Source organism: Drosophila hydei, unplaced genomic scaffold (assembly GCF_003285905.1).
Source record: "Drosophila hydei strain 15085-1641.00,03,60 unplaced genomic scaffold, DhydRS2 tig00000001-arrow-pilon, whole genome shotgun sequence".
In the NCBI taxonomy this organism is placed as follows: domain Eukaryota; kingdom Metazoa; phylum Arthropoda; class Insecta; order Diptera; family Drosophilidae; genus Drosophila; species Drosophila hydei.
In genome coordinates this window covers 13,420,239-13,434,895 of record NW_022045643.1, presented here as the reverse complement: position 1 = coordinate 13,434,895, position 14,657 = coordinate 13,420,239, and the positions used below count along the sequence as shown (strand labels likewise).

Here is a 14,657-nt window from a genome sequence, read left to right as displayed (position 1 = left end):
ACAAGCATTTCAATTTGTATACTATATTCCATTCTATGCTTGAATTGTCGATTTTAATCGTATTGTTATAATTGGAAAAATGTTTCACAACAATTACTGTATCTTAATTTAGTTAAACATCTAAATATTGTGAGCAATTGATGAAATTTTAAAACGTTTAGATGTGAATATGCAAACATATATAGAACAAAAGATTGAATAGAATGCCAAACGAAGCTTTTATTATGGTTCTGCCATGGGACTAGGTTCTCTTGAAAATGTGAGTCAGATTGTACATAACAGCGCGTCTCTGGAACTCGAGCTCGCGGCGACATGCGGTGCCTAGGAACGGCGGGCACTGATATTGGATCTTCTCGTTGGCATATGTATCCGTTCCAAGGGAGCTGAAACTGAATTCGCTACGCGAGTGCACTGAAAATAAAACAGCAAACAAACACATGCAAGACAGTCAAACATGTGCTTGGCACTACTCGATTACGTACAGCAATAGTGGCCGCCGAGGAAGCAGGTTTCGTGTATCGATTTGATGGACCAGGCTGGGGGATGGACCCCCGGCAGGGTCTTGGTCACCACATAGTGGGCGGTGGCTTCGTTTAGCCAGTGCGGCCAGTGCGCTAGCCGTTCCGTATATCTCACCGTGTAGCGCCAGTCGTGGGCGTGGCCCTGGTCAGCGAGAATCTTAAAATTTATGCTGGCGCATGGATGTATGGATGCATGGATTGTTAGTAGCTGTTATCCGAAATGTGAGCATCTACTCACATTGTGGGATTCAGCAGGCGCATTTTGTTAAAGTCCGCCACATATTCCCAAACTGCTTCCGGTCTCGCATTGTCGATAACGCGGTCTATTTGATACTTGTGATAGCCGCCAGAGAAAACAAATAAGTATAACAAGAAGGCCGCGCAGAGCATCAGCGAGACCCGCTTCATATTCCATAGACGCATACTATGCATGGCGCAAATGTGTGAATGTGTTTGTCCAAATTACAATAAACAAAGCGAGAGATCGACCGACATAAACAATGCTCCAGCAGCCCAGCGACGAACCGAACAGCAGCGCGGCGAGCAGAAGACTAAATGTGGAAGATTTGACCAAGCAAGTGGTAAAATCTCACTGGATCAAAGGCTGGGTCAGTGGCGTAGTACAAGAGGGGCGGAATAATGACTTACAAATAATAAAAGATTGTGTGTTCTGACTTCAGCTTTGAGAAATCCATCTCTTTAAAAGTGTTTCACACTTTTATATCAAAGAAAATGTTTGGACTCAGTATGTAAATTTATAAAAATTATATATTTTATAACATATAAAATTAAAACCATTTTATTAATTTTAATGACATGGTGACTTTTTATCGGGAAAGACCTGATTGCGAATTAGCAGTCATTAGGGATATTTGCCTAATATAGGTCAGAGGCTCGACTGCTTACCTAGCTCTTCAACAAAATTAATTTTTATTTTTAATATATAAATCGATCATCGATCATCTGTTTAGGCTAAAACTATTGAAAATTCCTCCTTCAATTCGTTACAAACATTAAAAAAACTTCAGCTTACCCATTTGATAAATGATACTGGGGGTTAGTGTGGATTGTGATAAGCTTTTCTCTCACTCATCTGATATGTAAACAATATAATATACTGTTAATTATTCAGATATTGTTAGCAATTAAATTCTTTTTTTTTTAAATATATACAAAAAAATTAAGAATTACAAATATAAACTAATCATTCATCAAATTGCTCTTATATTTTTATAGTATTAAATTTGCAATGAAATGAAATCTATTCATATAGTAAGAGTACAAGCAAACGAAGGAGAGTAAAAGTTTTCTCATTCAGCAATTAGACTTACATGTTCCCACACCAATGCGGCTTGCAATTGCGATTGTGTGCGTGTGCGTAAGTATGTTTGCAGAGCTTTTGGATCAAAGCTCACAGTGTGCAAGTGCCATATGATCTGAGCGTTCAGTATATAAACAACAGTCGCTTGTTGCTGTTCGTATAGCCGGTGCAGAGCAATAAGAGTGAGAATTACAACCGCTTTCGCTAGTGAGGTAAGCACATTGTCGCGTCTAAATGCTCTGCTTATCAGAAGTGATTCTAATTGGAATGTTTTGATGGCACAGCAGGAATCAAGCCGCAAGCCCCCAGCAGCGAATTGTAGGTTAGGTAACCAATTTGCCGAGTCAATAGTATTCTGATTATAGCCTCAACAAGCCACAGCGCAAAAACATCAATCAAATGCGATTGCTGGTGAAACGCTCGAATCTGTTGCTGCTGCAATGTACGGCGCAGCTTAGACAGGCGACAGGCATGGCAACCGGTTCGCAGTTCCACAAGTTGGCGACAAGTACAAAGAGTGCGGCAACAGGTGCACAACTTGATATTAAAAATGACAATAACACGATGAAAGCGTCTGTCACGCAGGTGAGTAGCATATAATTTGCGAAAAATAGATTTTGAGATGAGTGACAGTGCATTCGCATACAGAGCGCAGCAGCCACCTCGGCCCTGACAGACAGCTTTGGACGGCATCACACATATTTGAGAATTTCGCTCACCGAACGCTGCAATTTGCGCTGTAAGTGGACCTCAATGCTGGCCAGCCTGTCAGTGTTATCTGTCCAAGTGTTAGACAAAAACTTGATAAGCAATGGTGAAATACATGAGGTATTGAATTACAGGTGACTATTGCATGCCGGCCGAGGGTGTGCCGCTACAGCCCAAATCGCAACTGCTGAGCACCGAGGAGGTGCTGCGTCTGGCACGCATCTTTGTGGAGCAGGGCGTGCGTAAGATACGCCTGACGGGCGGCGAGCCGACAGTGCGACGCGACATTGTGGAGGTGGTGGCACAGTTAAAGGCACTGCCCCAGCTCGAGCACGTGGGCATCACCACCAATGGGCTAGTGCTGACGCGCATTTTGCTGCCGCTTCAACGCGCTGGCCTGGATTCGCTCAACATCAGCTTAGACACATTGCGTAAGGAGCGCTTCGAGCAGATAACACGACGCAAGGGCTGGGAGCGGGTCATAGCGGGTATCGATCTAGCCATTCAGCTGGGCTACCGACCAAAGGTCTGAACAATGTAAACTTTATATTTAAATTCTGGACTGAGCAACTCTCCATTGTTTTAGGTCAACTGCGTGCTGATGCGCAACTTCAATGAGGACGAGATCTGCGACTTTGTCGAGTTCACGCGGGAGCGGCCTGTCGATGTGCGGTTCATAGAATACATGCCCTTCACGGGCAACAAGTGGCAGACGGAGCGATTGATCTCATTTAAGGAAACGGTGCAGACGATACGTCAACGATGGCCAGAGTTTCAACCGTTGCCCAATGGCCCGAACGACACCTCCAAGGCGTATGCAGTGCCAGGCTTTGCTGGCCAATTGGGCTTCATTACCTCCATGACAGAGCACTTTTGCGGCACCTGCAATCGTCTGCGCCTGACTGCCGATGGCAACATCAAAGTGTGCCTGTTTGGCAACAAAGAATTCTCATTACGCGATGCCATGCGTAGTGAGGATTGCACAGAGCAACAGCTAGTCGACCTCATAGGCGCCGCAGTGCAGCGCAAGAAGCGACAACATGCAGGTGGGTGCTGGTGACAAAATGTTATTCTCATGTATAGTTGTCAGTGTTAATGGGCGCATTAATCCTACGCAGGCATGCTGAATCTGTCGCAAATGGAAAATCGCCCAATGATACTCATAGGCGGCTAGCACAGAGCTCGCACAACATTCCCCAGAACTGTTTGCTTGCAGGTATCGGCAGCGACAGGAGCAGGACTCTGCTTCATCCTCATCAACTTCAGCTCGCACAGCAGCGCAACTGCAGTGGATTGACGCACATTAACGCCCAAGGCAAGGCGCAAATGGTGGACGTCGGAGACAAAGCTCTTACCACCCGCACGGCCAGTGCAGAGGCCACCGTACATGTGGGTGAGCGACTAACAGCGCTTATTGCAGCCAACGAGCTAGCCAAGGGCGACGTTCTCAGCGTGGCCCAATTGGCCGGAATCATGGGAGCCAAGCAAACCTCATACTTGATACCATTGTGCCACAATATCTCTTTGTCCTCGGTACGGGTGCAGGCCACGCTGATAGAGCAGCAGCACTACGTACGCCTGGTGGCCACTGTACGTTGTAGCGGCCAGACTGGCGTCGAAATGGAAGCTCTAACAGCCGTTTCTGTGGCAGCACTCACTGTCTACGACATGTGCAAGGCCGTCTCCCACGACATCTGCATCAAGAATGTGCGCCTGATGAGCAAGTCGGGCGGCAAGCGGGATTATCAGCGTCAATAAAATCACTCAGCTTGTGCATCCATTTGCCATTTCAAATTAGCTCTTTTCGTTTTAATTGTGGGCTGGCTGGGTGAGTGTGTGAATGTATGGGTGGATGGCTGGATGGGTGTAGGGATGTGAGGGGGGCATGGATGGTGGCGTTTTTGTGTGTAACGGCGCCTTATAGCTAAAATTACATATAACATTAGAATCATAATCAATGCATTAATTATTGTAGTGCCGCCGCACAAAGAACCTCAATGGACACAATAAATACGCTTCGTTCACATTTCACGTTTCGTCTGCTGTTTGGTATTCCTTTGTTGGGTTAATTAGGAGACTAGCACGTTGCGATTCTCCGATTTGCTGGCGTTATCTGAGTCCGCCGACTTGTTGGCCTCGGTGCCTATTTGTTCACCGCGTATTTTGATGTTGTGCTCCTCTTTGAATTTGTTAAGTTCCACACCCTTTTTGCTCAGATCAACTGTTACCGTTGAAATGGTTTTCGCAATGAAATCCTTGTTGTCCATCAGCTGGGGCAGGACGTCTTTAACAGTCCGTTCGCACAGCACGCCACCAATGAGACGGAAACACTTGCGGTCCGGATCCGCTGCATTTAGTGTTTCTATCACAGTTCTTTTGGAATATAGAGCGTCAATTTATTGTTTATATTTTGGAGGTTAGGTTTAGCGGTCCATTCTGACTCACTTGTGTTCGCGCAGATCCATTTCTAGCGTATTGAGGCTGTTTGCCAAGTTTCTTTGTTCATTCCGTAGCTGTTGGAACTGGGCAACAATTTTTTCCTGGGAGATCTGGGCTTTAGCCGCTTCGTTGCTCATTTTTCTAGTTAATTTTTAAACAGATGTCTAATAAAGTTGAATGCTAGCTCGATAAGGTGTGACCGAAATTCATTAAATTGGTTTTTGTAATTAATTTGGGCACATTTTAGAATTTTGCAGCAGTGACTTACGGTCATACTAATTTGAGGACATGTGGATTTTATATATTGTACAACACTGTTATTGACCCATGAATAAAAGAGGTTGGCAGCGCTTTTTATTTTAGCGCGTATTTTAAATTTTGATTGGCTACTTGAAATGACAAGTAAAACACTAATATTTTTGAGTAAACAATTCTTACTCCTAATTATAGTTCTGCTTATTCATTGAACTATTAATCATACACATGCTTATAATGTTCAATTTAAAAAAGACCCAGTTTCACAAAACTGGTTTGTTGGCGTATTTACTGTATACTAAGACATGCTATATTTTAAAAATTCATTTAAATTGTTTTTGAATTAATTTTTATCTCAGTTGACGTAACAAACTTAATTATTGAAAAACTCTTGCACAAAACCAACTTTTAATTTCCTCAAGTTGGCAGCTCTATTTTATGCAACGGTTCTTTTGAATTTGTATTGATAATATAAAAGGCGAGAATAAGACAAAAATGTTTTGTGTATTCAAAATATTTGTAGCTAGCTGAAAAGGCGCGCTTCTTAGTCATACTGTAAGAATCGCGCTGCCAAGCTGATAACTTTATAACCCAATTCGGCTGCTAATTGTATGCGCAAATGTTTATTTTGCCCGTATTGAGCCACATTCAAACTTCTGATCGCTTCGTCTGCTGTCAACGATCATTCTTCCAACGCCCTGTGCACTTCACGGACAACTGCCTTAGGAGTTTGTAATGCATTTAACAACCTGCTTGCTGCTGTTGATTTGCCTAGTGCCACTGCTGCACTGCTCGTACGATGCGATTGCACCTACGCAGAACTTGACGACTTACTTACTGGCGCGCCAGAAGCGCCATCAGCTGGTCTACCAGAACGGAGGCAGTATTCGACTAGTGGTTGGCCCCGTGATGGCCGTTCAGTTGCAAGATCCGGTTGTGTGGCGCAGCTTTGTGAACTTCTATGTGCTGCACTTTGGAGGCTATACATTGCCCTCAGCACCACTCTACCCATGGGACAAATGGGAGTCCGTTTTTGCCAGATCTCTCAAGGAGAAGATACGTCTGCTAGACGCATCGCACGAGGATGACACACGTCTCTTTGCCTACACCGCACTGGAGCACTACATGGACAACGAGAGCAATGTCCCGGGTCGCGGCCGCCAGTGCCTGCTGCGTGCAATGTGTGAGAATGCGCAAGTGCATCAGCACGTGGGAATCATGGCTGAGCTACTCAATGTGCTACTAACGTAAGCCGTACAGATAGTCATCTTAATTGTCCTTAAGCTTCATTCCCTATTGCAGACCCGGCAAGGCACGGCTCGAGAAGGTCTACACAGAAGCTTACGCCGCGGGCCTGGCGGGCGTGGATTGTATACACCAGTTCCTCGACTGTCCCAGAGGTGCGAGTGCCTTGGATGCGCTCGCAGTGGATGTAAATTATTAAATTTCTTTTATATTTTTGGCTGGTCCAATCTGTAATGCACTTGAATTAAAAAGCAAACTATTTAAACAATTTCAAATGCTTATCAAATTCTGGTCACGCCCCTTAAACGCTGGCTGGTGGCTGTGGCTGTGTCTGCGGCATGCGGAGTGCTAATGCTGTGCAGCGAGCGTGCGACCGCCATTTTGTCAACAATGGCTTCAATTAAATGGAAATGCTGTAGCAGCAACAACAACAAGTGCAACTACGACAGCAGACAGACAGACAGACAATAAATGCGTCTTAAGTGGCACATTAGGCTTGCCAGGTGGCTAACGCGTTGACAACAGCGCTGCTGCACCGGGTGCTTCAGACAATAGCTGCGCCTAGGCATCAGCATGTAGTTGAGGCACCCTGTTTGACTATCGCTTGTCGCTTTGTATGCACAGCTAATTCAAATGTGATTATGACAACGCGAACAACGCTGCTGCTGCTGCTGCTGCTGCTGCTGATGGGGCGGCTGTTTGTTGGGTGAACAATGTTGACAGGGAGTTAAGCATAGAGACATAGAGGCGAGGGAGTGATTGAGACAGGTAGACAGATATAGCGGAAGAGGCATAGAGAGAGAGAGAGAGAGAGCAGGAGCAGTTGTGCAACTTTGCGGTATTTGAACTTCTGATGTCGCATAGGAATAGGTAACATTCCACTGGCTGTGAGGTTTATGCAGGCAGCGAATTCATGAAATGAAAACCAAACTTTTAATATATGTTACACAGAAGCGTATTATAAAGAGCTAATGGGACCAACTTATAGTGCCGATTGTTTAATTTATGCTTAGCATGACTCCTCATCTCTAGTTTGGTTTATGGACCCGATTTTTCACACAGAATGAATAACATGAATTGAAATATAGGAATGCTATAGAACGAGGGCATATTAAAGTTTTCATAATTATTTTTCACTATAATTCGATGAGTTGCTTTGGTAGAGGTCAAAGTTCACTTGAAAATATGAATGAAAAATATAAAACCTCCGCTTACCCAAACGAAACTTATTTCTGTTTATATCAGTATTTGATTCGTATTTGATTTCGTCCAAAGAGAAAATGAATGAAAGGCAATAGCAACACCTTTTGCCATAATACTCAAATTACGTTATTTCCATGAGTAGAAGCTGCGTGTAAGCTGTAATGTTTGTTTAGCTCTGTGTTCTGTTCGTTTGCTTGTGCGGCCGCCCCTATAGCCGTTTCCTGCCGCATACCACATGCCACATGCCACATGTTCACTGCGTGCTCCTTTGACAGAGAGTCGCAAATTATGCAGCAGTCGCAACAACAAGAAGCATTAGACATGCATTTTGATTTGCCAAAACTTTATTGTTATCCAATCCAATGCATCAATCGATCCATGGCGAAAATCCAATTAATCAAATTTCAGTGACGCTCCGTAACCAACAGCTCGTCCAAAAAGTTCATGCCACGTGGACAGGCCTCAAATACGGCCAGGCAATTAGCACCCGCCTGTCCAGCCGCAAAGGCATCGTGATAGCAGTTATCTAAATCGGCTTTGCCCGGACTACAAAAACAGACAGAGAAAGGGAGAAATTGAGAACGAGAGGTAAAGAGAGAGCAGGATAGAGAGTAAAGTGATGCCAGAGGAAAGGTTGGAGTTGTTTGCTCACCTCAGCACAATGTTTAGTATTTCGGAGAAGACGCCTACATGATGATGCACCTGGGCATTCTCGCATATGGAACGCAGCAGGCATTGTCTGCCCACAATCATATCATTGTTTCTTCTGCCTATGTACTCCTCCATGGCGGTGTACACCAGCTGTCGGGCATCGTCCGCGTATTTAACACCTCCGTTGGCCGTGTGCCTTTCGATGTTGCGCCTCATTTGCTGCAGAGATCGGGCAAAGGTGGATTCCCATTTATCCCAGGGCCAAATTGGAGTGGTTGGCAAGCTGTAGGTGCCGCCCTGCAGCGTGAACGAAAGGACCGTAGAGCGGAACGTCACAGGGTCGCCCAAAGGAATCGGCAACGAGGGTCCTATACTGAACTTAATAGAGCCGCTGTTCTGATAGATAAGTCCACGCCGCTGGCGGTGCGACAGGAATTCGGTCAGATTGGCCGACGCGCTGGTACAGTAAATACAGCCTAAGGCTACCAATGCAAAGCTAATGAATCTGTTGCCCGTTCCAGACATATCTGCTGCACGCTTCGAAGCTAACTGCTGGCGTATGTCTAATCAGCAGCGCTTCAAGTGAGTCGTCAATGATGACAAGTGGAAATTTCAGAGGCACAAACATTTGGCCAGCCAATTAGCATTGGAATTGTGCTGGAAATTGTTGTGTCGACGTTCTTCCATTGAAAGCCCGAAATTAGTTTGGGTTTCTATTTGCGCACGTGAGTGAAAGATTTACATTCAACTGGCCAAAGGGGTCTCTGGCTCGACTTGATAGCCTGGTTAAGATTAGCAAGTCGGGCAGGCATTCAGATGCTCGTTGATGTGGAATGGAGACCACTTAAAAGACCATTAAGAAAACACACAATGAAAAACGAAAAATGTTTTGCAAATTATTTATCCAAATAAACATGACAGAGCAAGCCCCAAAAAAGATGGGGACACCGCAGCGACGATAGTGTGGCCACGGAAACAGTTTTGCTGCAGATAATATCCTTTTTGGTTGTTTGTGATTTGTCGACGTGGCCGGAAATGAAAAGCAAACAGCAGCAGCAACAGCAACAGCAACAGCAACAGCAGCAGCAGCAGTGCCAACAGCATACAAATAAATTTGCTTATATAACAACAGCCAAGAAATATCGCTTCTATAAATCGCTCTGCCTAGGTAAGACACATGTGTACACACTTTAATCTATTTCATTATTCGATGCTCATTCAGAATATTCAGATAAAATGCCTTAATACAAATATAGAACAAATATTTTAGCAGACGAAATTGTCGAAAAGTTTTTAACACATAATTGGAATTACTATTAAAATATATATTACTTTTGTGCAGCTATCTGAAATGTCTTTGCAATGTAATCTATAAATGGAAAGATATAGTTTCAATTGAATATAATAAATACTATATATAAATATAATTTATTAGAAAATATGTATAACATTATAAAACTAGTTAAAGAAAATTAATAATCACTAAACGAAATATGAACTGAACTACTTTTAGAGCTGGCTTGCTGCCTGTAAAGAAATTAAATTTGTAAAAAACTTTGCAAGTTGCAAGAATAGTGAAAAAATAAGAGAACTGATTGATAAAAGGAACAATAATTGATATAAAAATGATGTTGATTGCGATAAAGATTTAGGTTAGTTCAGATCTTAAATTTGAAAGAAAATAAATTAATTTTAATATACAAAATTCATCTGTTCATTGGCTACATAACTGGAAAAACTATAATAAAAAATATGTGTAGAATTACAAGAGAACAAGAGAAATAGTGACTACCTTGCGATAATACTATGACCTTTAAAAATAGAAAAACTATCTACGAGTAGTCTTAATAGTAATCATTTTTGAAATTCATATATTGTTAGCGATATCTAATTAATGTGATGCCGTTAGTTAGGGTATATGAACTATAATAAAGCTGCCTACCGCAAGGGCGACCAAGACGACAACAACATAAACTATTACATTAACACACACTCACACACACACACGGACACATTTAGTCGGCACCCATACAGTTGCATAAATCTACAAATTCAAACAGACACTGAGACGGACTGCGCTGCCAGCAACTTGACAAGCTCTGACAAAAGCAAAATGTAGTGATGCTGCCTCTCTCTGCTGCCCGGAGAGCCTTTATGGCACCCAGATCATCACCTTGCTCGCTCCCAGTCCGACGCCCACTGCCTCTGTGAGGTTCATTTCCGCTTGGGATACCGCAAGAAACTTACATGAAACGAAAACGCAACGCAAATAAATTCCTGTTGACAATTTGAATGATTTATTTATGGGTGCGTACCCAAAAACTGTCGTACACCCACGAGGGAACGAAAGGGTTACGGTTAAGTTCAAAACAAACAACCTCCACAGCACGGTTAGATGTGCTAAGTGGAAAGGCCAACAATATTAAATTTATTTAACGCCGAAATAGGAAGATCTCATGCATAGATGAAAATGTGCAGAGCTGGAAAGATTTGGCGTTCAAATCAACTTGAGCAGAGCAAAGTATTCTTAATTATGATTAAAATGTCTTCTCTTACCACACTATAATCAAGGTATATACCATTATGTGCATGCGAGTTGCTTGTATGCCTTGTCTACTTAAAGTTCGTTAACGATAACTAAGTATTAGGTAGAAGGTGATCCCTTTCACGGCACACAAATGTTATTATTTGGATTGGGATATTAAATGATCTTAGTTTTTCAGAGATAAGATCTAGCACAAATTAGTTTTATGATAAGCAAATTTTTTTTATTGTCGCTTTTAAATATATATGAAGGCCTATTAATCCTCATTCAATATGAGCTGCATTTACTATATATAAATATTTTTCTATTTGCCAATCCCTAATGAGCGGCTCATATATAGCCCACTTAGCTGACAAGCCCAACAGTGATGTCCTTGCAAAGCTTAAGAAAAGTAGGCATTACACTTGCTCTCGTTTGAATATGTATAAGATTGATATTTGATGCTTACGAATATATTTCCATTTCAAGTATCTCATAAATTACTATTCAGTGGGGGTAGAAATTTTAGTAGATCAATGAAGGAAGCTTACAGTAGTTCCCTTGCATAATTTTGGAGTATCAAAAATAAATCTGAATAGCGGCGAAATGCTTTGCATTTATATGGGCAGATGGACGGACGGATATGAAATAAAATTCTTAATTTTCTGGGCTCTTGGACCAACAGATGATTTCGTACGGCTTCCTTTAATATTTTGATTTAATTTCTATGAATTAAACTTTTGTTGAATCATATTTTTTGTTCTTGCTTAACTTACAAAGCTTCAGTCAGGTTGTTTCTTTTTACTTTTGTAAAAAAACATATGAAAATATCTGCAGAGAGGAAGTTTTGAGGTTTCTTATTTGCTGAATACATTTAACTTTATTTTGCTTGAGCCACAATTAGGCTAGGAAGGAGTGTGGCAATGCTTTAAACATTTCTCAAACTGTTACAAAGTGAGCCAACAATGGCGAGGAGGAGGCCCTCCCCAAAGGGCCGTCAGTGGAGGCAGTGAGTGTCTGACACACCAACTGTATATAATATTTATTATGTTGGCATAATAAATTGCAACATGGGGCAGATTCATTTTCGCACTTGCGGACATTTTTCATTCTGCTGGCCGGGCAGCAGCTGCTCGGACGTCTGTCTATGTGTGTGGCAGGGGACGAATGTGTGTTGGGTGTTGGTGGTGCCAAAGTTAGGCAGCTGATAGGTAGCAAAAGAGAGTGCGAAGTCGCAATGGCGCCACTTCCATGTCGCCAACATTCGCCTCGATGCAATCTAGCTAGTCGCCTGCTTGTGCTGATGAGCAAAGAAAGAGAGAAAAAATGTAAAAAACTTGTTGCCTCTCGTAGCTGCTGCTGCTGCTGCTGCTGCTACTGCAGCGCATCTTCCTCTGGGCAACTTGCCATGTGCGCATTTTAAAAAGGAAATTTAATAAACCTTGTCCCATTTCATGCTCATTAGTGTCATGATAAATTTTAGAGCAACTTCGCAGGTAGACCAACCTAACCAATCCCAGCCCAACTCAGCGGGGCTGTGACTGGAGGAAGGCGTGCTGGTTGAGGTTGGTTTGTGTGCATGTAAATGTGGCCGGGGTCGAGAGTTCAAAAGGCCACAAGCGCTTAACTGTTGCATTCCATGGTCGTAAATTAGAAAAGTTAGCCGACGTGGGACAAGTTGCTTTGATTTGCCATTTTGCCAACGTTTTATAGCCGTTTAATGTGCTGACATGTCGACAATTACAAGGCAAATTGTGTGGGGGCGTGATGCTGGTTGGGCGCTCCTCATTCAGCAGCAGCAGCCTCACTTCATAGAGAGCACATAAATTTAAGCAATAATTTCATTGTTTCCACATGCGCTCCATTGCGCGGTTTTTAGCCGCTAGATACTCGACTGGAACAGTCTCCTTGTTGTTGTATATCCACGTTGTTGCTGTTGTTGTTGTTGTGGTTGCTGTTGTCAACAAAGTTTTGCAGACACAATATGTCTGTGACGGTCGTCTGTTTGTCTGTCCGTCTGGCTGTCAGCCGCTAGGTTTGCTTACAGCTGCCAACTGATGTTGCTACTTTTATAGTTGATATTATTACGATTTTTTTGCGTTGGCTCTTTCTCTTTCTCTCCCCCCTTTGAAACACACACACTCACTCTTTCCCTCACTCTATCTGCCTCTCTTCAGCATCTGCGGCATATGCACAAAAAGTTTTCAGAAGTTTTCTTAGCTTTGGTTAGCTGCACCTGAAATACACTTATATTTCATGTCACTTATATTTCAAATTCTTTGCTGTGTTCAGATTTAGATTTACTTTTGGGGTTATTTCTAGCTGAAATTCTTGAAGAAATTCTCTGAAGAAATTCTCTTAAGTGTAAAGTCTGTGAGCTTAGCATGAGTCTGTGAGCATGTCAACGCCTATCGCTTCATGGCCATGATATGTTTTGCTAAGAGAAATTAGTACTAAGTAATGAGAATTTACTTCTAAAACACAGATTTTGTAGGTGGATTTCAGCTAAGTCATTGTGCAGCCTTGAAGAGCAAGTTGAATTTATGCTTCCTCCTGTATCTAATAAAACCTATCCCTCATGTTCCATGTTTCCAGATAAAATATACCAGGTTCTATTGAAGCTGACTTTATTAAGCTGTCTGTGTGCTGGAACTGCTTTCATTTCCAGTTTTCATGTTGATCCTTAATTTTTTTATTTGGGAAAGCTCTTAAGATCCGCACTGATCTATCGCAAATCGAATGTGATCACTGCTTGCAGCTTCTGAGCCACATCAGCATACTTGTATTGTGTAGAGTATGCTTGAAGTCTGCATTGTTGGCTTGTTGTTATTGGCAGTTGCCTTTGTGGCTACTGCTGCGGCTGTTGCACTTCAGACGGCGCTGCCGTCGACATTTAAAGCGCCATGAATATGCAAAACTTTTGCACTCAGTTTTTATGCGCAAATATATAAATCTAAAAAACAGAAATGCATCGACAAGAATATTGTGCGGGTGCCTTGCGCTATTAGTCGTTCCTTGGAGGCAACCATGGGGATGGCATCGCCTGCATTGGCAGCTTCTGTTGCCACTCCGCGTAATAATTCTTCAATAATAACAGACCGATGGCGGGGGTCGGCGGCATGGATGCGGGCAATCCAGCAAGAGCAAAGCGTTTGGTGGTTAGCTGCCGGGAAACGGGGAAAGCCAACTCCGTGGCGACTATAAAATAAACACTCGCTCACTTTTGCCACAGTTCCTCGTACCGTGGCATCCTGTTCGTCGCGCTCTTCAACGCCGCCGGCATCGCGCTTTCGTGTTGTCTTCCGCTGCGTTTTTGTCGCGCGTTGCGGTTAAGTTTTCTCTGCGGCTCAACGAAATTTGTTTGCATTTGCAATGCAGAATTAAATTATTGCTTCCTCTAACAGTCTTTGCAGCATCCCTCCCCTCCTGTTTGCGACACATTCTGGCTGTCCTGGCCGTGTCCCAACTGTCCCGCCTGTCCTGGCTGTCCCAGCTGCTGTTGCGGTTTTTCTAGCTGTTGTCAGTTGCCGTTGCAGTTCTTGTTTTTGCGCACAACAGCAACATTATCGCTGGCTTTGCCTTCGAGCTATTCGGAGTGCTGCACTGCGGTCTGCGGAGCATATTGATTGGGTCCCGCAGGCTCAGAGCTTCAGCAACAGAGGCGTAAGCTCGAAAATTGGTTAGCGGAGAAGCTATATCACCCAGCCAGGCATTCAGTGACGATGCGTATGTGACTCTAAAATCTGATTTGAATTGGCTCAAATATTAACTTGTTGGTTTTATTTAAATA

At 43.1% G+C, this 14,657-nt stretch overlaps 5 protein-coding genes across 8 annotated transcripts; 2 read left to right on the top strand and 3 right to left on the bottom strand.

Annotated features, from left to right (window-relative positions):
• Positions 1-40: 40 nt before the first annotated feature.
• Positions 41-1,176, bottom strand: LOC111597603. Its single transcript, XM_023312404.2, has 3 exons — positions 760-1,176; positions 483-691; positions 41-411 (listed from the first exon to the last, which is right to left on the bottom strand). The coding sequence occupies exons 1-3, from the start codon at positions 951-953 to the stop codon at positions 242-244; spliced, it is 573 nt and encodes a 190-aa protein (XP_023168172.2). The 5' UTR covers positions 954-1,176; the 3' UTR covers positions 41-241.
• Positions 1,177-1,973: 797 nt separating this feature from the next.
• LOC111597558 (molybdenum cofactor biosynthesis protein 1) lies at positions 1,974-4,344 on the top strand. 3 transcript variants are annotated; one of them, XM_023312356.2, is made up of 6 exons: positions 1,974-2,054; positions 2,127-2,427; positions 2,491-2,581; positions 2,685-3,076; positions 3,137-3,596; positions 3,767-4,344. In XM_023312356.2, the coding sequence occupies exons 2-6, from the start codon at positions 2,242-2,244 to the stop codon at positions 4,306-4,308; spliced, it is 1,671 nt and encodes a 556-aa protein (XP_023168124.2). In that variant the 5' UTR covers positions 1,974-2,054; positions 2,127-2,241; the 3' UTR covers positions 4,309-4,344. The 3 variants fall into 3 exon arrangements, with proteins under 3 accessions (XP_023168124.2, XP_023168123.2, XP_023168125.2); XM_023312355.2 differs by having other exon boundaries at positions 1,978-2,054; positions 2,130-2,427; XM_023312357.2 differs by having other exon boundaries at positions 1,978-2,054; positions 2,130-2,427; positions 3,669-3,810.
• LOC111597560 (probable prefoldin subunit 2) lies at positions 4,329-5,398 on the bottom strand. Of its 2 annotated transcripts, XM_023312359.2 has the most exons (3): positions 5,258-5,398; positions 4,996-5,169; positions 4,329-4,923 (listed from the first exon to the last, which is right to left on the bottom strand). In XM_023312359.2, the coding sequence occupies exons 2-3, from the start codon at positions 5,124-5,126 to the stop codon at positions 4,620-4,622; spliced, it is 435 nt and encodes a 144-aa protein (XP_023168127.1). In that variant the 5' UTR covers positions 5,127-5,169; positions 5,258-5,398; the 3' UTR covers positions 4,329-4,619. The 2 variants fall into 2 exon arrangements, with proteins under 2 accessions (XP_023168127.1, XP_023168126.1); XM_023312358.2 differs by having other exon boundaries at positions 4,996-5,398.
• Positions 5,399-5,979: 581 nt separating this feature from the next.
• LOC111597584 lies at positions 5,980-6,703 on the top strand. Its single transcript, XM_023312383.2, has 2 exons — positions 5,980-6,491; positions 6,547-6,703. The coding sequence occupies exons 1-2, from the start codon at positions 5,980-5,982 to the stop codon at positions 6,686-6,688; spliced, it is 654 nt and encodes a 217-aa protein (XP_023168151.2). The 3' UTR covers positions 6,689-6,703.
• A 1,393-nt stretch (positions 6,704-8,096) lies between these two features.
• LOC111597574 lies at positions 8,097-8,868 on the bottom strand. Its single transcript, XM_023312373.2, has 2 exons — positions 8,345-8,868; positions 8,097-8,238 (listed from the first exon to the last, which is right to left on the bottom strand). The coding sequence occupies exons 1-2, from the start codon at positions 8,866-8,868 to the stop codon at positions 8,097-8,099; spliced, it is 666 nt and encodes a 221-aa protein (XP_023168141.2).
• Between the last annotated feature and the right edge of the window lie 5,789 nt (positions 8,869-14,657).